The sequence below is a fragment of the Anopheles marshallii genome, chromosome X, assembly GCF_943734725.1.
Source record: "Anopheles marshallii chromosome X, idAnoMarsDA_429_01, whole genome shotgun sequence".
In the NCBI taxonomy this organism is placed as follows: Eukaryota; Metazoa; Arthropoda; class Insecta; order Diptera; family Culicidae; genus Anopheles; species Anopheles marshallii.
Window position 1 is genome coordinate 12997833 of NC_071325.1, and position 21978 is coordinate 13019810.

The 21978-nt window shown below is 48.9% G+C and overlaps 4 protein-coding genes across 4 annotated transcripts; 1 reads left to right on the forward strand and 3 right to left on the reverse strand.

The window, feature by feature from the left end:
- Positions 1–1809: 1809 nt before the first annotated feature.
- On the reverse strand, positions 1810–8001 carry LOC128707312 (proton channel OtopLc). Its single transcript, XM_053802267.1, has 8 exons — positions 7535–8001; positions 4029–4727; positions 3821–3938; positions 3639–3744; positions 3362–3568; positions 3117–3277; positions 2862–3027; positions 1810–2774 (listed from the first exon to the last, which is right to left on the reverse strand). The coding sequence occupies exons 1-8, from the start codon at positions 7999–8001 to the stop codon at positions 1810–1812; spliced, it is 2889 nt and encodes a 962-aa protein (XP_053658242.1).
- Positions 8002–13907: 5906 nt separating this feature from the next.
- On the reverse strand, positions 13908–15085 carry LOC128708559 (vesicle-associated membrane protein 7). Its single transcript, XM_053803540.1, has 3 exons — positions 14882–15085; positions 14190–14486; positions 13908–14105 (listed from the first exon to the last, which is right to left on the reverse strand). The coding sequence occupies exons 1-3, from the start codon at positions 15083–15085 to the stop codon at positions 13908–13910; spliced, it is 699 nt and encodes a 232-aa protein (XP_053659515.1).
- A 2403-nt stretch (positions 15086–17488) lies between these two features.
- On the forward strand, positions 17489–19092 carry LOC128711439 (mitochondrial amidoxime reducing component 2-like). Its single transcript, XM_053806319.1, has 3 exons — positions 17489–17567; positions 17716–18553; positions 18912–19092. Exons 1-3 carry the CDS (start codon positions 17489–17491, stop codon positions 19090–19092), a joined length of 1098 nt encoding a protein of 365 aa, XP_053662294.1.
- A 192-nt stretch (positions 19093–19284) lies between these two features.
- On the reverse strand, positions 19285–20486 carry LOC128708216 (mitochondrial amidoxime-reducing component 1-like). The gene is made up of 3 exons (XM_053803179.1): positions 20477–20486; positions 19461–20340; positions 19285–19390 (listed from the first exon to the last, which is right to left on the reverse strand). Exons 1-3 carry the CDS (start codon positions 20484–20486, stop codon positions 19285–19287), a joined length of 996 nt encoding a protein of 331 aa, XP_053659154.1.
- Positions 20487–21978: the final 1492 nt, after the last annotated feature.

A 21978-nucleotide genomic window follows, 5' to 3' on the forward strand; every position in this document is an offset into this window, starting at 1 on the left:
ACACATGTGTTGTGGTCTTTCTATCTTATTTTGCCTGGCTGTGACTGTTGTCCCCGCAACAAAAAAAAACAAGACGGCACGACGAGCGTCTAACTATGCTACGCAAAAAGAAACAAACGGGAAGCCTAACTTATCACGCTCGGTACCTTACCGGGTTCGGGATTTCTCCGATATTCTTAGCCTACTTAGCAGCACACGCATCTATCGATCGATCGCGAGCACATATGTGTGTGGTGTGTGCTTTTTTTTTGGTTGTTTTGGTGTGTTCGCTGGGGAACCGGGTGGCGTGCATCCGTCAATGGAAATACCTGACGGAGACGACGGGATTGGAGCTACTACACGCTACTACGCAAGCGAAAATCTTCAGCAAACATTAAAAACCAGACCCATCCCAACATTCGATCGCAACAGTCCGTTGACCATCGCGGCTAGTCTGTGTATAGATAAACGATTAAAAGAGTTCCCGTTTTGCGCGCCCTAAAAATGCCACCATTTCTTTAAATATAAAAAAAACACTTTCGCTTACTGGCAGGAAGTTATATAGTTTCGCACGGTGACCACTACTCCATCCATCCTAGCTATAGCTGATTAATTCTTACATTTTGTTTTGATTTGCTTTGACACTGAGTTGAGTTATGGTTGATTTTTTGTTGTTGCTTTTGATTCACTTTGTTGGACACGTTGAACACCGAGTGTGCCTTTGCGTGCCCGAGCGTTTTGGCACCGAACATTTAGGTAGACGGTTTAGACGGTGCAATGTGTGTGCGTGTGGTGTGTGCTGTTGGAGTTGAACAGCTGTTGTCTTATCGTTGATCACCTTCACAGACACACACGCGCACCGTTTTGCAGGATTGCTGAGATAGTAACATACGTGGACGATTACCGTTACCGACCTACTGGACGTTTCGCCATACACCTGCGTGAACGCACACTGCCTTGCTACTGGATGCCGCTCGTGTAATACGTTGAGCGATAACCAACTAACCCTATCTACCACTAGCTGCTACGATTCGATATATATATATATATATATTTATATATGTATATAAAAAAGAGTCCCTCCAAAACACCTGGTGTGAACAAAATGTATCTAAAAGCTCTACTACCCTCATCCATCCACAAATACCATGGTCATGCTACCGATGCTCTGCCGGCATCTGCGATGTAGAACTCGCAGGTCACGTAGTACGCGTAGTACAAAAGTTTCTTGTTGGAGTTGTAGTACGATTGGAAGAATCGTCGGTGGGGTGTGTGCGTGTTGTGTGTGTGTGTGTCTGAGTGCGTATTGTGCTGATGTACTTGCCTCAGAGCACCACATGCAACTCTGGTTGTGAGAAGTTACTCGGAACATGACGCCACCCGCGCTGCGAGTTGATGTGCAATCGTCAGGCCACCAAGTCCGACCGAACCGAGTTCTTAAGAAACTGGGGTTTGGAAAACCAAACCTTCTCAGGGACGTCCCTCACCAGTAGCGATTAATCTTTGGTGTGCTGTTGAAGTTGTGCTTTACGGGGAGATCGCTTTTTCACAACACCCCTCTTCTGCTTCTTTTCAGCTTCGGGGGACATCATTAAAAGTCGTGTATGAGTTAGCTGCGGGCAGATGCATATCAAATCCACCAACGTCCTAGACACGGAGGTACGCGTTCAGATCGATAGAAGCGGGATCCTCCAGCCGGACACTAGCGGACGTCGGGGTGGCGGGTTGAGCTTCGCTGCTAACGACCGTTTCCTCCGCTGCCGGCTCATCCGTACGCCTGGCACATATCCTTGACACACGTGCCGGACAGGGCCAAGCACTCGCACGACCCTACATGTACGCCGGCTTCATCTTGTACGCCCGCTTCCAGATCTCGCACAGGCACACCGTGCTGTGGAAGCGATAGAAGATGGCGAGCGGCATCGACACGTGCGTTATGATCGTCCACGCCCAGAGGCCGTAAAAGTGCAGCTGAATCGGATGTGATTCGGCCCGACTCTTCTCGAGCGTGTTGATAGCCCACATCGCGAGATTGCTCACCAGCAGGAAGGTCACTATCTCCCGGCCCGGTTTCTTCCGGATGTGTTCCTGGGTGGCGGCTGAGCGGCGACTCGCATCCAGGATGAACATCGTCTGGCAGGCGGTCTCTACCAGTGACGCTAGCGCGGTTATCAGCACCAGCACCGTATCGCGGCGCATCGTAAAGTGGCCCCCGATTACCGTGAACGTGCTGTACAGGAACGAACCAGTCTGTCCGCCGACCAGCAGGATATCGTCCAGACTGAAGCTCCGGAATGCGTCGTACTGCATGTGTCGCACCTGAAACATCCCGATCAGTGTGGCCGCGGTCGTCGTGCCGTACAGCGTTAGCTCGCATATGTTCACCTCGGTAACGGCGAGGCTGACGAACTCGGGCCGCGATATCAGCACGAAGAACAGGATGAGCGAGATGATGGTCAGCACCAGGATGAGGATGCCGATGAACAGGCCCTTGTGGGCACCGGCACAGTCCACCGAATAGTGGTGGGGCGAACGCTTCAGCGGATGCAAGCTTTCCTGCCGCTGGGGTTGCTCGTTCTGCGGTCGACTAATGCTGCGCCACATCACGTACAGGATGGCGGCACAGATCAGTGAGTACTCGATGGTGCACGGGAAGAGGAACGGCGATGCGTCCTGCACGAGCGTACCGATGATGTTTGACCGACGGCACTCGAAGATGTTGTGCGGGCCCTTTAAACCACGGGCGACCCTCAGATGCGCTACCGTCTCCACCGGATGGGGCATCATCTTGTTGCCTGAAGTGAGATACCAGAGTGCGAAGTGAAAAACGTTAGCAGCTGCCAACGGTGCCGTGTTTCTGATTCACGGTGCATCATTCTTACCCAACCGGTGTGAAATGCGCAGGGTGCGATTCTCCGGATTGTAAAACGTCAATATTTCGTGCTTCGTTTCCTGTATCAACACCGAGAACCATACGGACAGGTTGGTACCGATCATGTGCATCAGCCCGAACCGGGCCACTATCTTATGCCGGTACACCTTGATTTGCTGGTTAGGGAAGAGCAAGCCGAGAACAAGGCGAAATATTACCATAGGTGTCGATCGATCACAGCGCGGCTCAAAATAAACCAGCCTACCTCGTTGTTTAGAAAAATGAAATACATCTGTATGAAGATGAAGGCCATACGGGTGGCCGGCGTCAGTGCGAGCAGCACGTTGTGGCACTTGGTGTTGCGCTCCAGCTCAAAGTACTGACCGAATTCCAATCCGGAGTAGATCATGCTACCGATGCCGAATGCTGCGGAAACGAACGAGATGGAAACGATGTCTCAGATGTTCGTCTGCGTTACGGGCGCTTGCTATCCATCCCCCAGATGCTTACCGACCGCGCCCATGCGCAAATAGAAGCTGCCGAAATGTTGGAGCCGCGAGGCGGCACCGGCCGACAGCGACATTCGGCGCGCCTGCACCGGAATCTTCGGGCTGGAGCTTATCGTTTCGTCCTCACTGTCCGACTGTTCGCCACTGTCCGTCGAGCAGGTGGTACTGGTCCGGTGCATCACCTTTTTCGTGCTGGCGATCGTTTGCTCTGTGTGAAAGATGTGTTTTTTGCGGTTGCCGATCAGATATTCAGACATAGCGGGGTGTGGACCACTTACTCTTAACCGGTGACACGGGTGGCATTTTCGGTTTGCCCCAGAGTAGCGTCGTGTACATAAACAGCAGAAACACCATGCTACCGATGTACAGGTATAGATAGAAGCCCTGTAAAGAATGGACAATGCACACAGTCACAACTCTGCAAGGAGCCGAGGGTCTGCTAACTACCCGATGCACTTACCTCGTAGAAGGAAGGTGGAATGTAGGTGGAGATGACTTCCGCCATCGGGAAAGCGATACCCATCACGACGAGCAGCTTACCGTACAGGGCGGACAGTGTGGTCGCGAGGGCTTCACCACTGCAAAAGGGTCGGTCAAAAGCATAGTAGTCAGTACAGACGGAAGGTGTCTGGTGACAGGGATAGGGGCGCTGGCACTGCGACACTTACGGCTTCACTTCGCGCGGCGGAGGATAGTAGACCGGTTCGGGGAGTCGCGACGGGCGCCGGTTGGTGGTCAGTATCGGATGGAGATGGTGATGGTGCGAGTGGTACAGCACGGACAGGTGCTGGTGCGTGGTGGTCGTCTGACTAGCGGCCCCACTAGCCGGTGTCGCTAGGGACTGCTGCGACAGGCGATGGGCTGGGCGGTGCGCGGAGTGTACGGAATCGGCCGTACCGGAAACCGTACCCGACCCGGACAGGGGTAGCGGCACGAGCAGGGGTGCTGGTGCGGTCGGTACCGTACCGATCGCTTTGGCACTTGACGTTGGTGTGTGGAGTGTGCGTGGCGGGAACGCGGCAGAGGACGACGTGGAGGAGGAACCGTGCTGGGTCGGTGTTTTGCTCTGCATGCCCAACGACGAACCGTTGCGCGAACCGTCCCCATCGGTGGTGCCGAGCTCCTGCACGGAGGACAGCGAAGGATAGTCCGCCCCGGTTGTTAACACCGCCGGTGGGTGCAATGGAGGTGGCGGAGCGGGCTCGTAGCAGGGTGGTGGATGGGGTGGGCTTACTGGACGACCGATCGGTAGTTGGTGTAGCGATGGTGCCGGAGACGTATGCGTGCTGAACGTTTCCGGCGACACGATGGCATTCTGGGGCACCGACGGCGATGGCATGATCGGCTGCGGTGGCAAACCAGAATCCCTGCAGTGGAAGAAATTTAACGAACACTGTTAGAATAATGCGCGGGACGCAGGTTTCAAGGTTCGCCCACTGTACCGTGGTTTCGACCGTGAAGTGCTCCGAAGTTGTACCAGCTGGAGCATGACTCCCAAGAATCACAGAACCGCACCAAGATACGCGACTGTCGCCGGACGCTACCAATTGGAGATTGACAGTCGCGTGTCTTGGTAAAGACGCAGATTCGACAGCAACATCCGAAGGATGTAAATGGTCTGGCACTAATGGAGTCCCATCACGATTTGCATATAGGGCAGTGTCCTCTCCGTCTTTTGAAAGCGCAAGAAAAGAACTCCAACAGGCAGACGGGCGTAGGAACTGGAACCGTGGGGAACTTCTTTTGGACGGCCGTATGAATTAATTTTTATTCGCCCAAGTTGTTCCGTCCCGCCACGATTCCGTTCCCTTATGGAGGAGCCGACTTGTTAATCTTTCTTCTTACCATAACCTTGCAAATGTCCACGAAGCGGACGGCAAAACGGAGCGACCTCGGCATCCAATATCAAATTTATCTCTCCATGGACAACCCCGCATAAGCCTCAAGTACCCCCCCAAGAGCATCCACCAGCTATTCGCGTGCTTAATGGCGCCCAAAATCTAACATCCTGGCATTCGCTCCCAACCTCCCCCATGCCAGCTTGGGCTGGCTATAAACATATCAGTGCTTTCACTATATCCCACTATCGACACCCTGCACTGTGCAGGGCAGTGGACATCGTCCATCAGCTCAAGCACTGTCACCTGCTGCTAGCAGGGGGCAATTATTCTATAAAAGTGGACAACCGTCCAAAGCGTGGACACCATATGGTGTTCGCCGAAACCGAAACCCCGTGATGTTAGTGTCCCCTCGACCTCTCTGTCTTTCTTTATGCATCTCGTTCTCACACACTCCATACCGAATGTGAACGGGAATCAATCCGGATGCGAGCCAATTGAGATGCGAGAGTTATGCAATGCGTTCATTTATGTACAAAAGGCGTCATTAGACGCATTGGTTCTTGGGGTTCTTAGCGTTCGCTTGCATGCGAATTGACAAACGAAAAATAATCAATTAGCGAGAGTAAGCGTCTTTTTTTTTTAGACGAGCGTGGTACGGTGAAACATATCCGATTCAATTATCTAATGCTCGTCACGATACCTCCGGACGGTATCGCCCATTAGTGGGGACGGGCGGAGTGATGCCGAGGTGTTGGCGTAAGTGTGTTTGATGTTTGATGCGCGATTAATCCGCGAACTGGCAGGGTACGTGCGACAGGACGTACCTGTTGCTTGCCAGCCGTATCGGTCAGACGACACGGCGACGAACATGCACCGATAGTGCACACACGAACTCCAGCAACCTGGAATCTAATCCCACTAATGGACTCCGTTGGAGTTCTGCGCTGTTTGTATATTTTGTGACAGACCTGCTTCCCGTTTCGAGTTTTAAGCCAATTAAAAGTTTTAATGCCTTCGCCTGGAACCATCCATGCGTGCATATTTGCTGGCATGTCTGGGTGGTTGTTTTACAATGCACACCTGGATGCATTTCTCATACTTGGAGAATTCTGATTGATAATGTTTCTGATACTTCCCCACCGAGCTCGCCTAAGAGTTGGTCTGAGAGTTCCTGATGCTTCCGATTCCTGATACATAGAGATTCCTGATAGATAGAATTACTAATACTTCTCACTGAGCTCTTCTAAGAGTTGGTCAGAAAGTTCCTGATTCTTCCGATTCCTGATACTTAGAGATTCCAGAGAGATAGAATTACTGATACATCCCCACCAGACTCGTCTAAGAGTTGGTATGAGAGTTCCTAATTCTTCCGATTCCTGATACATAGAGATTCCTGATAGATAGAATTCCTGATACTTCCCAACCGAGTTAGTCTAAGAGTTGGTCTGAGAGTTCCTGTTTCTTAAAATTCCTGATACTCACATATTCCTAATAGATAGAATTCCTGATACTTCCCAACCGAGCTTGTCTAAGAGTTGGTCTGAGAGTTCCTGTTTCTTAAAATTCCTGATACTCACATATTCCTGATAGATAGAATTCCTGATACTTCCCAACCGAGCTTGTCTAAGAGTTAGTGTGAGAGTTCCTGTTTCTTAAAATTCCTGATACTTACATATTCCTGAAAGATAGAATTCCTGATACTTCCCAACCGAGCTTTTCTAAGAGTCAAAGAGATTCCTGATACTTAGAGATTCGTGATAGATAGAATTCCTGATAATTCCCCACCGAATTCGTCTAGGAGTTGGAAGTCGTCTAATGAAATCTGAAACCCTTCTCCCGGACAATCAGGACATTCGCGCTCGTCTAGGAGTTGATCTAATGAAATCTGGAACTCCCGGACATGCAGGGCATTCTAGACATCAAGAATTACTTAATATCAAGCTCCCAAAATAAAGTGCTCCGTGGCGCGAGATGCAATTTCTATAAACTCTTGCCCGCCCGCCCGCCTCACGATGCAGCATGCGCATGCGATGATGTGATAACGCATAGCGTTGGGGGTTTAGTCAGTGACATGACTAAATTGTCACTACACATTTAGTGCAATTGAGAGCAATTGTCTTCATATGAATCCGGCTCATATAATCATATGGCTCATCCCATTACCGTGTGGTTATTTTGTTTTTTCTTCTTGTACGCACGGTACAGAACGTACCGGGGCTGAAGCGACGTAATAATGTTTGCACGATTGGCTCGATCGCATGAGTTTCCCCACAGCTGCTCATGCCACCGCGGAAGCAGGGGGTTTGATAAGTGCATACAAGTAGTGTACTTACCTTTCGATGTCGATGTCCAACGCGGGCAGTGGTACGAGCAGACTGGCCGGTGTGTGGAGTGGCGACGGGAAGGAGGAAATCGGTGGCAACTCGTACACCCCGCACTCATCCGGCAGGTTGCTGACGGCATCCGGTCTGGATATTGGGTCCTCCTTTCCCACCGTCTCCTGTTGCATTTCTTCCCTCGCTACCTCCTCTTCCTCCTCCTCCTCGATGAGTGGATCTTCCTCCTCCAGGATGATGCCGGTCTGGTTGGTGGTGTTGGTCGGCTGTAGCGTCACCACTTCCGGCAGGCTAGCCGGTGGTAGCGCGCAAGGCGAAGGAACACCGCCGGCCCCACCGGACGTCATCGTTACCACATCCTCGATGTCGGAGTCGATGCCCTGGGCAAAGTCCATGTAGAACGATTCGCGCGAATCGCTCGAACCGCGCCGCAACTTTAGCGACAGGTCCGGCGAACTGTCCATCCTGTTGCGTTTCGGGGTGTACTGCGGGTGTGCGGCTAGTGCTGAAAAGTATCCCTACCGAAACCAACCCAACCAACGGTGCACACACACACACACATACACAGATGACTGGCGGGATATGCACAGCCTAGCGTAACATTGGCACACGGGAAATGGGTTTCTTTTTTCACGCTCACTTTCTACCGCGCCCTAGACCACGCGCTCACTGCTCTCTGTACGCGAACCGAGGATGTTTGGGTGAAAAAATGAATCAATTATTAAGCAAGCCTGTATACGTGTATGCGAGTCTTTTTTTCTGTCTATCATCCCACCGGAACATCCTCCCACCCAAGGCACTTTAGTTCGGTTGTGCCGTAGAGAAATTGTTTTTCCATCCTTCTCCGCAGTCTCGGCAGGGACGCGAACGTCTATCTGACGCCATTAAGTGCAATATCCTGCCACCTTCCGGTGTTTGAGTGTGGATTCTGCTGCTATTCAATTTCCTTTCCCTCGGAGGCCTATCCTTCCAGTCATTCTCGCAGAAAGAAAATAATATACGAAGTCCTGGAATTAAGATGTCGATGGACATTAACTCAGTTAAGTTCAACTGCTGATTTTGACCATCACAATAACAAGATACACCAAAAAGAACTCTTTATTATTTCCCAAAGAGGTTAAAAAATAACAAAACCCGGTAGTAAATGTTTGTCTCAGTGTAAGGTGCACGGAAGGGTTTGTGTACTGACGCAAAGGAAAGAAGCGGAGGATGTCAATGAAACAAATTCCGCCACATTCAAGATTGAAGATGCGCGGTGAGAGAAAGAACAAGAGCGAGAGAGAGAGAGGGAGAGAGTGAAAGAGAGCAAGAGTTACCGCCCAAAAGATGATGTCTAAAATTTCCCAGGCTTTTTTTCCGGGATGCCAAAAATCGCAACCAATAAGGACGCGCTTCAACCTTTTTTGGTCTCCGCTTTGCCGCTTTGAGGACTTTCACTAACACTTTCACTTTCACAAAAAAACGTACGCATAAACGCTAGTTATAAATGTTATTGTTTGCTGGAGATGTAGGACGGTATGGAAACCACAAAAACTGGAACAACTTCCTTGGATGTGGAGCAGCTTCCCGTGTCGAAACAACCTCCACAACCTACACAGGCTCTACACGTCGGTGAAACTTGGGCAAAAAGTCTTCCACGAAGGACTGTCCACCACACACGAAGGACCCTCAACACACCTCCGCAATGTACCTGCGATGCCCTTCTAGAGGCCGTTCCCCCTCCCACACGCCTTCAGGGTTGATTCTTCGCTTGAGGTGTGTTTTGATCGAGGCGGTTTGATTGTGGGCCATGCGGCAAAAAAAAAAAAAACCGCCCGCCGGACCGGGACAGACGGGCACTAGCGGCACCGGACACGGTTACGACTACTACGCCACGACCACGCACGGACACGCCGTAAGGTGGATCCCGTGTTACCGATGCCACATACGGTGCCCGAACTACGCACACATACGCTCCGCACTGCTCTTACGCGCTTCCCTGCTCGCCACACAATCGCTGGCTGCGAGATGCTGCTCCGGCCGTGTTCGTGTCACGCGCGCAAACGGCTACTAAATCGTTACTGAGCGGTACGGCGATGCGTTACCGCACGGGCAAAACCCCTGGGCCAAGTGCATCCAGCGCAACCAGGAAAACACCCCGAAGCGGCACGCACGGCAACACACACAACCACGCTGCCGTGCTGGTACCGCGAGTGTGTGTGTGTAAGAGCAGGATGGCAAGAAGAGCAGCACGGGAAGGAAGATTCTATGAACAGCAACAACAACAAAGGGGTGCAAGAGCGGGAGAGAGCGAGAGAGAGAGAGAGAGATAAAAATGGCGCCGGGTGTTTGGTTGAAAATTTTCACCTGACGGAGGCGCCCTGGCAATGGTAAAAGATGTACCGCTACACATCCACCATTCCCCCCCCCCCACTCCCTTTTCCAACGAACACAAAAAAAGGAAGGAAAACAACAAAACGGAAACACCTGAAAGGCTGTGCACGGCGATTGCGCGTGTGCTGCACAGGGACGAAGAGCGAAACGTCGGGTTGCGAGAGAACCGCCACGGAGGCTGCTGTAGGGAAAATTTGTGATTTTGTTTTTGCCAGCACATTTTCCCCGACTCACCGGGAGACTCCGGGAAATGTGTGCGAGAGAGAGGTGCCCGCAGCGGTGGAAAGAATGAGAGGCGAAGGAAATGTTTATGCATGAGCACGCAGAACCGTTGGGTCGCGTGTGAAAATGCGACAGTTTTTCCCTCAACCCCGATGCCACGCGAATGCGTACCGTGTGTATCCTTTCTCCCGCACGTTTCTCCCGCCATCGCAGCCGCTGACGATTGTTGTTTGCTGACCCGGGGAACCCGGGGAGTATTTTGGCTTTTGTGCCGAAATTTTCCTGCCAGCCGCGTCGAATTTATTTTGCGAGCAATCCATTGTACACCCCCCTAGTTTTCCCGCGGGTTGGAGGGCGAGGGAAGGGGGAGGGATGGAAATGCGTGACTTGCGCACCGCCAAAGAGTCGTGCTGGTCTGTTCGGAGCGTTCCTACACCGCGGCCCTAAACTAATGCGCCGAAATTCTTGTGCGCCTCTCTGTCGTTCAAGTTCGCCCAACGCCAGCATCACGCAGCTAAGGGAAGCGAACGAAACAACCACAATGAACCGTACCAGCATTCAGCATACCCTTCAGCGTTAGGGGGGGGAAGCAACACACACACACACACACACACACACACACACACAAACATTAACGATCGAATTAACGATCGGCAAAGGGTGCGGAATCATAAATCATAACAACAAACCATCGGACAGGAGTGCTCAGCGCAGCGGAATCGGAAGGTTTTGTAGTGACTTCGCGGTGGAAGCGCGCAGGGAAAACGAATGCGCCGCGTCACGCACATGTGAGAAAGATGTTCCCTTTTGCATGCAGCTTCTTCCTGTTGTTGCGATTGTTCGCGTAGATGTAACAACCGTCCGCGCGCGTATCAGTTTCAGCCCCAAACATCTTCTTGGGCTGTTCCAGCCGTGTGACAGGCACCAACTCCAACGCATCGTGTCTCTGTCGACATTCCGGCACCCGGGGGTTTCGGATGCGCTTTGTGTAAACAGCGTCCAATGCCGCTTTGTTTAGGTCTGGTGAAGATCAGCTTAGACGTTGGGCGTCTTAGCAGGAACTGGAGGGGTGAACATAATATACAACCACCACCAGCGTCCGTCGACGTCGGACGTGACCTAACGTTTAAACTCGTTGCCGAAAAAAATAAAAACAAAGCATTGCGATTTTCCGCGTCTCTGCCGGGGTACGGTTGGCCCACATTTTCCCGCACCGGCATTTCTTAAACACGTAGACGTTACGATGCTGGAGACGCAATAGTGGTTTGGAAGGCCAAACAAAACAACCATGGAAGATGCAAAGCGTCATACGGCCGGAGAACCTCTTCAGACTGTGACTCAAAGTGTAACAAAGCACGCAGTTTATTTATCCCTCACGGGGGGAAAGGACACCGTAGCAGACGCGATGTTATCGGGAGGGCGAGAACGTGATAATGGTATTATCCTTTCCATCGGGGGGAAGGAATTGCGTCGGATGTAAACAATCTGGCTCAAACCTCTGGTACACAAGCACGCCGTCGCAATAACGCAATAACTTCCAAATCCTCGCAGTGAATGGAATGTACGGCGCAATAGCACCTCCGTGACGACTTCCAAGAAACAATGAACCATCCAGATAAGTCGATGCAGGTCCATACTTCGCGCAACGGATAACGGTCTACTCCAGGCCGGAGAGGACCGTCCCCGTAACGGGTTGAATATTTCATAAAACTGCACCTAACAACAAACCGGGAGTGGAGTGATTTGTCTCGTCTGCAAGACAGAAGGATGCACTTCACGCTGATGTCGAGTCGAGTCACGCATTCTCCCCCTAGGCACACACACGGCGTGAAGAACGATGGACTTACGGTGCGAGATTCGTTTTTTTCCTACTCGAGCCAATTATGCAACTATTTGTCTGCAGTCAACCATCGTTTTGCTGTTTTGTTAACCGTTGAACCGGGAACCGGAGATGGTTGGCAACCTCACGGAGGGTAAGCGTAACCGGCTAGCGAGGGTGGATAATGTATGATGCTGGTATCGTTTTCCAGAACCTCCCCGCACAACATACAGCGTGTGTGTGCGGCTTTATCCCGTACTTGTGTGACCTCTTTCCCCGGTCTGAGTTAGTCCTGCTCTTCATACACGTGACGCAGTAGCATCCTGTAATACCGGCACATGTTCCCGTATGCCATTCCATATTCCATTCCCCCTAACACCCGTTCACGGTCGTCATTAGGCGCCCTCTTCACTAAACAACAAACCCAACATGCCGGCGATACCACAGCGTAAAGGCTGAAGGAAGGAAACAAAAACATAAGGGGACTTTACTTTTGATGAAGTATTATTGTCTTACTACGCTTCCTGCTGACTCTAGCCGTCATTGTGCCTCGTTACCTTGCCCTACACAGGTGCACTACCTACCCATTGCCGACGATGCATTTTTAGGGCATTTGCCCTATTCATCCCTCCAAGATTACAATGATGCGCGAGAGCGTTTGGTCTAGGCACATTCGGTTACGCTCTATTAATCTTAACGCGTGGGAAGTAATAAGAAAATGCTTCGGATTTACACCAAAAGTTAACCATACGGTACGAACTAAAATCTTTTAAATCCACGATGCCTGCTATATTTTGTTAATAAGTATATGTATATATATTCGTTTCTTTTACCGCATAAAAGTCTCAGATCATTCTCGTAGTACTTGTATTCCTGTAACCGGAACACCCAAGGAATTTCGTTATCATTCCGCACCGTAGGATTTAGTTTAATAATTGAAAAACATAATAATCATAAAGAACCAAAAAGGGTAAGAAAACGTCAAAATTCAACATCCCGCCGGATAAAATGTTGACCACGGTCAAACATTATTGTACGCCATTTTCGATAATGCTAACATTTTGTTTAATACGCCCTTTTCTTTACTAGCTAATCATCAAACCACCGTGCGCAAAAGTTCAATACTCTTCGGATCTCTTTCCTTCGTTTCGTACCAAGGATTGTTTATCTGTCCACTTGTTACCAATTTGTTCACGCAATTCGGGCACTATAATTTGAAGTAAAGCATGAAGAATTTATCGTTCGTTCGTTTTCCAGCCTATACCGCGGTGTGCGTACAGCAGGTCAAAAAACGTATCGTAATGTATATCACATAAACTAAAGGAAATGTAACGTTTAAAACATTAATAACTCATACATCTGCATGTCTCTTGCTCTTTCGCATTTCATTCGTATCTTCGTGTTTTCGAACAAAGCATAATAGAAATAATCAACGATCCGTTTGCGGGTGTATGTGTAAAGGTAATTGAAGATGTTTTTTATATATATAAATCTGTAAAATGAAAAGAAAAATCTAAATAATTCCACTTCGGTTTTGTACGAATGAAACAGGAGTGTATTTATATGTTGCGTAGTAAATTTGATTTTGAAAACGTGTCGTACGCTACTCGAAGCTCTTGCCAATCACAATGCCAAATCACAACACACCCGACCGTGCAAGGGAAGAAATGGGTGGAGTAAAGGGTGGCAAGTGCGTAAAATTCATTCCTGCTGTGTAAGTGGAAATGAAAAAAAAACCTAGTCAATGTACGCTTCGCATATGCTTATACGTGTTATACGTGTACGCGTGTGTCTCTACCTATTAATCCTTACGCTAAAAGCGTGTCCTGCTTTTGCTTAACCCGTGTTGCAGAATGCATGACTCAGTCCTACACCTGCCCTGCTTTTTTTTCCCTTTTCAATTTTCCATCTTCCAACCCCACCCCTCACAACCCTACCACACACTCTTTCCCCCACTTACAAACCGCCTGCTGGTGGTTGTTTCGGGGCGCCCGACGAGTTAATGCAGCTCTGCCACAGCAGCCCACCGCATGCCATGCTCACGATCACATAGATCACGAACAGCAGTATGGCCGTAACGAGAAAGTACATGCGCACGTTGCGCCAGAACATGGTGCGGGCCAGATTGCGTGATGTTTGCCGGAATGTCACTGACTGCAAAACGAAAAAAGAAGCGATCGTCGTTAGTCAAATCCCGAGAAAAAGAGTACGAACGACAGGAAGGGGAATCAAACGTACGTTGTTGCGGAGATTTTCCGTTTGGTTAACGAGCAGCTCCAACCGTTCACCCCGGTTGGTGATGTTTTCGATATTCTTCACCATGATGTCCTTCAGTTCGCCAATTTCCCCATTGACGCGGCTAATCTCATCCTGCTCCAGACATTCGTTCATGGCATGCATTCGTGCGGCTAGCGTACGGGCGAACTCGGTGTTCATTGCGTACGTGATGGCGGTAGCCACCGACAGCCCGTACATGCATATGAACCGCTCGTTAATATCCTGCAGGTACAGGAACGCACGCGAGCGGTCGAATTTCTGTACAAAGAGAGTAGAGAGTAGCATTATTACTAATCAAGTTACGTTATTGCATTCCTACTAGTGATGAGAATAACATCTTCCCAAGATGAATTCGTTCAGAGTGAATAAGTTACATCGAAGAGTTGGCTCTTGAATCGACCCTTTCAATCACCGGCATTGAACACTTATGAGTTCGATAACTAACAAAAATAACTAAAATTAACTTCAATAACTCACAATGAAGATTATTCATGAGTGAGTTGCATAGCGAAACCAGTTTACCCTTACTCGGTTAGGCAAGGGATCCATAAAAAGAATAACAAAATACAGAAACGGGCTTTGTTGTTAAGTTATAACAACTCAAATTAACTCACTCATTCGTAAGATTTAACTTACGAACTCAATCAACTTACATCGTCGGTGATGCAGAGATAGATGATACGGTTGTCGCAGATGTAGTGGATCAGATAGTTGCCGTGCAAGTAGGTGAGCTTGTGATCGATCAGCTGTATCTTCGGGATGATCTGTTCCGTCACCTCGGTAAAGTTACCGAGACAGTCCGCGTACTTGGCCAGCACGGTCTGGCCGCGTGCAATCATGCTGAACAGGATGGGCATTTTGCTGCTGTTCTGCCGTAAGCGTCAACTTCAAATACTGAAAGCAAAGGAGAAGCACATTAATATTGCGATAACCAACTTGGGAGATGAGTCAACAGTCGGCGCAACGCGCTATCTTTACGCCCCAACATCGGCAATGTGTAATGGACGAGCGTACAACAAACAAATTCTAAGTTTCCCGGAGCGAGTTAAGGTTGAGAAATTTCTTATCGAGCGTTTGGATATGAAGTTCCGGGGGCCCGAGATACGAGAGATCGAGATCATTAATCTAATTAACCTCACCGGGCGGTGTTGGTATACCCGAAAGCGGGGATTTTCGTTGCTATCTCGATGGAACCTCAAGCCGCCAGACGACACCAGATCAAAGCCCTAGCAGTGCACTGTTGACCGTTGACAGACAGGCTACGTGCAACTCTATGTGGGACACTCGACCGGATCAAATTACTCGCGGTCGAACTCGTCTAATGTGCCGCTACACTTTTCGCCCTGACTGCCCTAGCTGAAGGAAGAATAATGAACGTCTCAGAGGCCAGAGTTCTTCCCACAAACCTTATGCTTAGAGCTGCAACAGTCTTGTACACACTGCGATTCCTCACGATGACTAACACCGATATGGAACGTCGTATGCTTTGACAAATATATCAACGCCTGCTTGGTGACAGGTTGAAGATGGCTGGGCGCGTTCTACGAAATTATGGGGGGAAAAGAATAAAATTAGCTCTGTCACTGTACTGAATGTTCTTACCGTTTCGCTTTGCCTTGGTAAATCACCCGTATGCGAGTGATGACAATGATGATGTGTATGTGTGCGGGCAGAGAGTATTGAAGTGCAGTTTTGTGCCCTTTTCTCGCTAACCTTGCCCAGAAAGCATAGACCCGATTTCGTGGTAACGCTTATCTTCAACGTAGTTCTTTTCTTTGGTATTACCACATAACACAAAAAAACTCACACGCGCGCACACAAACCAAAAGCTGAACTACAAACGCACAACCAAAACAGTTGAAACGGACTACAGCTGATGCGGAAGGTTTGGTGGGAAAACTGCAACACAAGCGATTCCTTTGAATGTGAAGAAGGGAACGACAAAACGCAAAAACGGTGCTTGACATTCGCCTTCTCGCTGGCGCATCAAAACAAAGGAAATTTATCGCAAACCGTCCGAGCGGAACCGAACTGGTTGACTTGTTGTGCCGTTTTGTTGTTATTTAAAGGATTTTCGTAATCTTCTCCGTGCTTTTTTTGTTTTCTTTACTTTTGAGAAAAGTGTTACCGTGTTCGAGACAAACTGCTTCGCTGTGTGTTTGGAGTATGGCTTCTAAATTGTTTTACATTTCCGGACACTCACACCACACGAGCCATCAGAACTGACACGACGAGGAAACGACACACTCTGGGAACAAATACGGCGTAAAAAGAGATGCGTTGCCGTACGCTGGAGTAGTTGATCCGAGTGGAGGTCTTGTTTTGGAATGCGTATCGCTGGTCAGCTGCGGCTTTTGACAAGCCGTTTGACAGCTGTTGTCAGTGGTTGGAATTTTGACGAAATGCGGTTATGTTCAGTCACAGTGTGCGCGTTTGAATGCGATTTATGATCATTTGTAGTGTGAAATTTTTAAAACCATTATGGTATAACATTTAAACGTTAGCAAAGTTATTAGAAACGAATAGAAAGGTTAAATTAGAACGTAAAACCATATTTAATACATCGTGTACAAATGTGAATTTACTCGTCCTTCGCTTGACAGTTGCAATGCGGCGCGAGCGAAAAGTGTCTATGCACAAGCAAGATGGAGAGTGTGTGAGTGAAAGAAATAAACCAAACCGTTCGATTAGAAGTAAACAAACAGGAGCGAAGAAAAAAACATGACCGGGTAATGAACAGACTATAATCGTGATAATTTCACCACAAAACAGGTTTTATTAATAAGGATTTCATTTATATTTTAGCTGCTTTCGGAAGCATAAGTTGTTAATCAGCATGTGAGCGGATATCCGTGGTGCATTCCTGTTGGAGCTCTCCTTTTCAGAATTTGTGCTGCCCATTAACATCATCGTACCAGAACAACCACGGTTTAATTAGCGTGTTCATTAGCGACTAGGAAAAGTAGGTAGTGTGGCAAAGGGAAAAGTCTTATCAATCCCATACTTACAAGGCGCACAATGCTCACTGGTAGAGTTGGAGACGAGAGTGGCCGTCTTATCGTTGGGTGCCGATGTTGACAGTCACTGATTGGGTTCTTTGCTAGCGCTTCGCTCCCCCCTCCAAGCACCACACCGCAAATGGTTATGTTTAAAGTTTGGCCAAACGCGTCTAGTTGAGCTGTGTGCGCTGCGTGCATCTGGAACATCTTTTGTCATCTGTCTTGTAGAGGGGGACCGCTCCCTTTGATAGAGAAGTATTAATGATTGATTTCTGCTCGATACCGCTCACTTTTAGACATCATCGCGTAGCAGACGGGCTTTCGGAGGAGATGTTATCCAGTAAGTTCCCCGGTAGAAAGAACGTTCAACTCATTACTGCACCACTCAACCATGCTGACCAATACTCAATTCAATCGTTCAAAATTCATCCCTCATTTTCCAAAAACTGCTTACGTTCACTAAAAAGGAGTTTCCATTCTGCACCTAGAGCTGCTGAACAATGGATCGGATGGTGCCGGTGGTAAACCGACGATCGGTCAGCTGTTGGCCGTTGCGGCCGGAGTCGGCGTTGCGTCAGCGATCGGTTATGGTGTGTATCGGTTGCTGAAATACCGGGCCGAACAACAACCACCAGCAGAATGGCGCCGTGTCGGAGAAGTGTCCGATCTGTGGATTTACCCGATCAAATCGTGCGGTGCAGTACGTGTGCGTCAATTCCAGTGTTCGCCGATCGGCCCACAGCTGGGACTGTTGCGTGACCGTATCTTTATGGTGGTGAAAAGTGCGGATGGAAAGTTCATTACCGGACGCGCCCATCCGACACTCGTGCTGGTACAGCCCTCCTTTGATGAGCAGTATGAACGGATGACGTTGTCTGCACCCGGCATGATGGATATCGCCGTAAACGTGAAGCAACTGCTCGAAAGCGCCCCTGGAAACTATTCCGTATGGGATCAACCGGTGGCAGCGGTTGACTGTGGCGAAGAGGTTGCTCGCTGGCTATCACGTTTTATACTGAGCGAAGATTTTGGCCTCCGACTTGTGTACTACCCACTAGAGCGACCGACCCGCCCAGTGCGGGAGAAGAATCGCATCCACGCATTGCTCACGGCACGTGATTCGGGTGCGCTACACGACGCCACCAGCTACATGCTCGTGTCGGAAGCATCCGTTGCGGATGTAAACACGCGACTCGAGCGACCGGTACCGGCGCTACAATTCCGGGCCAACATACTCGTCAAGGGACCGAGTGCCTTCGAGGAGGACGACTGGAAGTGGATCCGAATCGGTGACACGGTCTACCGGAACGTGAAACCGTGCACGAGGTAAGTGAAAAACAACGCTCTCCTGATCACCTGACGCTCCTGGGAAGCAGAAACCCCATCTTACGCTTATCTTTCATCTATCTTTCAATTGTCTTTCATGCCTTCTTCCGGCGGCGGGCACTATCATGCACACCGGTAAATGAGCATCGTGTCCAGTACACGGCTAATGTACTCGCTTATTTTTTATGTTTTATCTCGTTATCATTTCGTCCTCACCGTCTGGTGCGAAGAACGACATCTTTGAGTTGTGATAGCTTATCTTCCGATGCAATTCTTTACCTAACCTGTTAAGCGCGATAAGAATTAACGTGTGGAGGTGTAATCGGTTTACTTTCTTCTTTTTCAATCCCAAACCCAGGTGTCTGTTTACGAACGTTGATCCCGAAACGGGTATTAGCAACGCGGCCCAGGAACCGCTGAGCACGCTCCGGAAGTACAGATTGAAACCCGGCCTGGGTAACTCACCTGTCGTCGGAATGCAGATGGGTATCCGCACGCTCGGTGCAATCGGACTCCAAGACACCGTGTACGTCGGATGAAGCATTTCGGAACTCCACTCCACACGCCATGGCGTTTTTGTGCTTTACTGCTTTTATTGTTAATTTAAATGCACTATGCGGATATTCAACCTAATCCGGAGTATGTGTGTCCAGGTTCCCTTCCCCGAAAGAAAAGAAAATCACCGACCAGGAATGTTGTGGTTTTAGGAAAGAAAACACCACAGGCGCCCGTTAGGCGAAATAAACCGGATCACCCAGCTTGATCTCGCCGGCACGGCGCAACCCAAGATGGATGCCGAATGCGGGCGATTCACCATATGATGGCAACTGGCGGTATCTGTAACAAAAAAGATGGAAGTTTATCAGCAGCGGTGCAACACACAAATGCAGGCTTCGCTTTTACTTACTGCTTGAGCGTACGCAACGGTTCCTTATCGGGATGGAACACACCGGAGGTTGGATCGATCGTGGTGAAGACACAGCGCAGACATGGTTTCTCCATCCGGAACACAACCTCCCCGATGCGCACCCACCGCCAACGATCTTCCGCGTACGGTTCCGGTCCGCGCACGGTAAAGTTCGGCCGGAACTGAACCACCGTCACCTTGTTCTCCAGCCGGCGGTTTAGATCCGTAACGCTCGACTCATTGAACAGCATATAGCTCGTTTCGTCCTGCAGTGAACCCGTATCATCGCCACTCCTCTGGCGGCTGGTGTACGTTAGCGGATAGTATCGCAACCGGTAGCCATCCTCCTTATCGAGCAGGTAGCGCGAAAACCAGCGCGCCACCTCATTGCCACAATCAACCGTTGGTACCTGTTCGCCCCACACGGTGCTCCGGATTGTTTCGCCGCCCTCGGTTGGTCCCGCCGCTAAGGTACGCACGTCCACCTGCAGCTCGGGCATACCGGGTGCGGTCAGGAACATGGTCTCATACCGCTCATCAAACCGTGGCTGTACCAGAACCAGCTTCGGTTTCATCCGCGCCGTCACGAACTTCCCATCCGCGTTTGTCACCATGAAGATGCGGTCACGCAGAAAGTTGCGCTGCGGTCCAAGGTTCGCACAGTCGATCTGCTGCATAACGACAGGCGCACACGACTTGATCGGATACACGTACAGCTCAACGAGTTCGCCCGCCTTCCGCCACTGCTTGGGCGGGGTGTTATCTATGCGCTTTTTCACCAGATAGCCACCGGCGGATAGCATCGCAATGCTGCCGACACCGGCCGCCACCAGGAGCGCCTTCTGCGACACCGGCAACTCACCGAACTCGGCTACTAGCTCTAACAGTCGGGGAGGGAGCAAACAATTCCACAAACATTTACGGATGCTGGATTAATTGCGTCGTTCCTCTCAAGTGCTTGTTAATAATATTCAATTATGAAGATGAATGATTGTGTGCGTGATAGAGATACTTACTTGACAACATTTGTGATATGTATTGGGGAATGTCCTTAAAGGCAACCCGATCAGTACACTGAAAAACACACCACCTGTTACGGTGCCCGCGGTACGAATGGCACTAAACTACCCGTACAAGTACTCTACTCGCACCGATAAACGGCTCACGTTCGCAAACGCAACAGCTGATAATCAGCAAAACGGGGTAGCGAATGGGCCGCCCGTACTGTTTGCGACTGTTTGTACTGATTTATTCATTTTATTATTTGTACCGTGTGGGGGTGTGTGTGTGTGGATTGCGTACGCACACTCTCGCGCACCGAGACGATGTTGGTGGATGCGCTAGCCACCGGCACGGACGAATCTTATCGAATGTGCGATTTGCAACAGAGAATCTCTTGGGGTCGTCGTTTCAATTGAGGTTAAATTCGCTGCCTGCGCCGTTGCGACTTTATCAACCGAAACCAAAAACCAGTTGGGAGGGGTTTAAACATTCTCAAAATAAAGCAGCAACAATCAAATACAACGTTTAAATAGTTCCATTTTTTTTATTTAATTTGTTCACTTTCTTCTTTTTCCGCCTTTCCATAGAAACTAAGAATTGGTCCGCCATTACAACATTATACGTAAATAATATAGTATTGATAGTTATGCTTTTTTCCGATTAAAGTTTTTGTTTCCTTTTCCGTTTTTTAATGCTTTTTTTTAATAAACAAAAAATAATCACTTCATTTTCTAAGTAGTAATAGATAGAGTTATAGCCGTACAGCGCGTAACTTAGACGAGAAAAAACATAAACAGGGGGTGATTGGTGACGAGTGGTTAGAAGTAGTGGTTGTTCGAACATTTTGGAAACGTTTACTAGCGAAATCATACCCGAATTCTTGAAAGGGCTTTGTAAAGGTGAGTTGTGTTATTTAGAAATTCGTAAAGTAGGGAGAGAAAAATAATACACGATTCCAAGGAAAACCTAAACAATCTCAGTTGAATAATAGTGTCACCTCAATCCAAAAAATAATAATAATAAAATAAAAATCATTACATTATTCCTTTGCCTACTGTGTTTGCATAAAAACAGACGCCTAGTATGATACATTTCGATTTCCAAGTTACTTGTTTTGCTGCTTAAATGTGATGATGGTGAATGTGAAGAATAGAAATACAAAGAAGGGATACAGAACATAAGTTCAAAGTGAAGCAAAAGTAGTGTGCAAGAAATGAAAATAGAGAAGCGCATAAAGTAAACTACAGCCTGTGGAAAATTAGTGAAGATGCTCTGTATTACCCCCAGTAGAGTGAATAAATTACTAGCGAGGAAAGAGTTTTGCCAGAAGTAGAACAATCAAGATGGAGAATGAGAGAGAAAGAGAAATAAAACATGTCAGCTAAAGTAATAATAGCAAAAGCTAAGAGAAAGAAGTAAATGAAAGAGAAGAGATGTGGAAACAATTGATAGAACTAGTAGAAAGATAGAACAAAGAAGTAGTGTGTTTGAGAAAGAGAGAGAGAAAGAGAGAGTA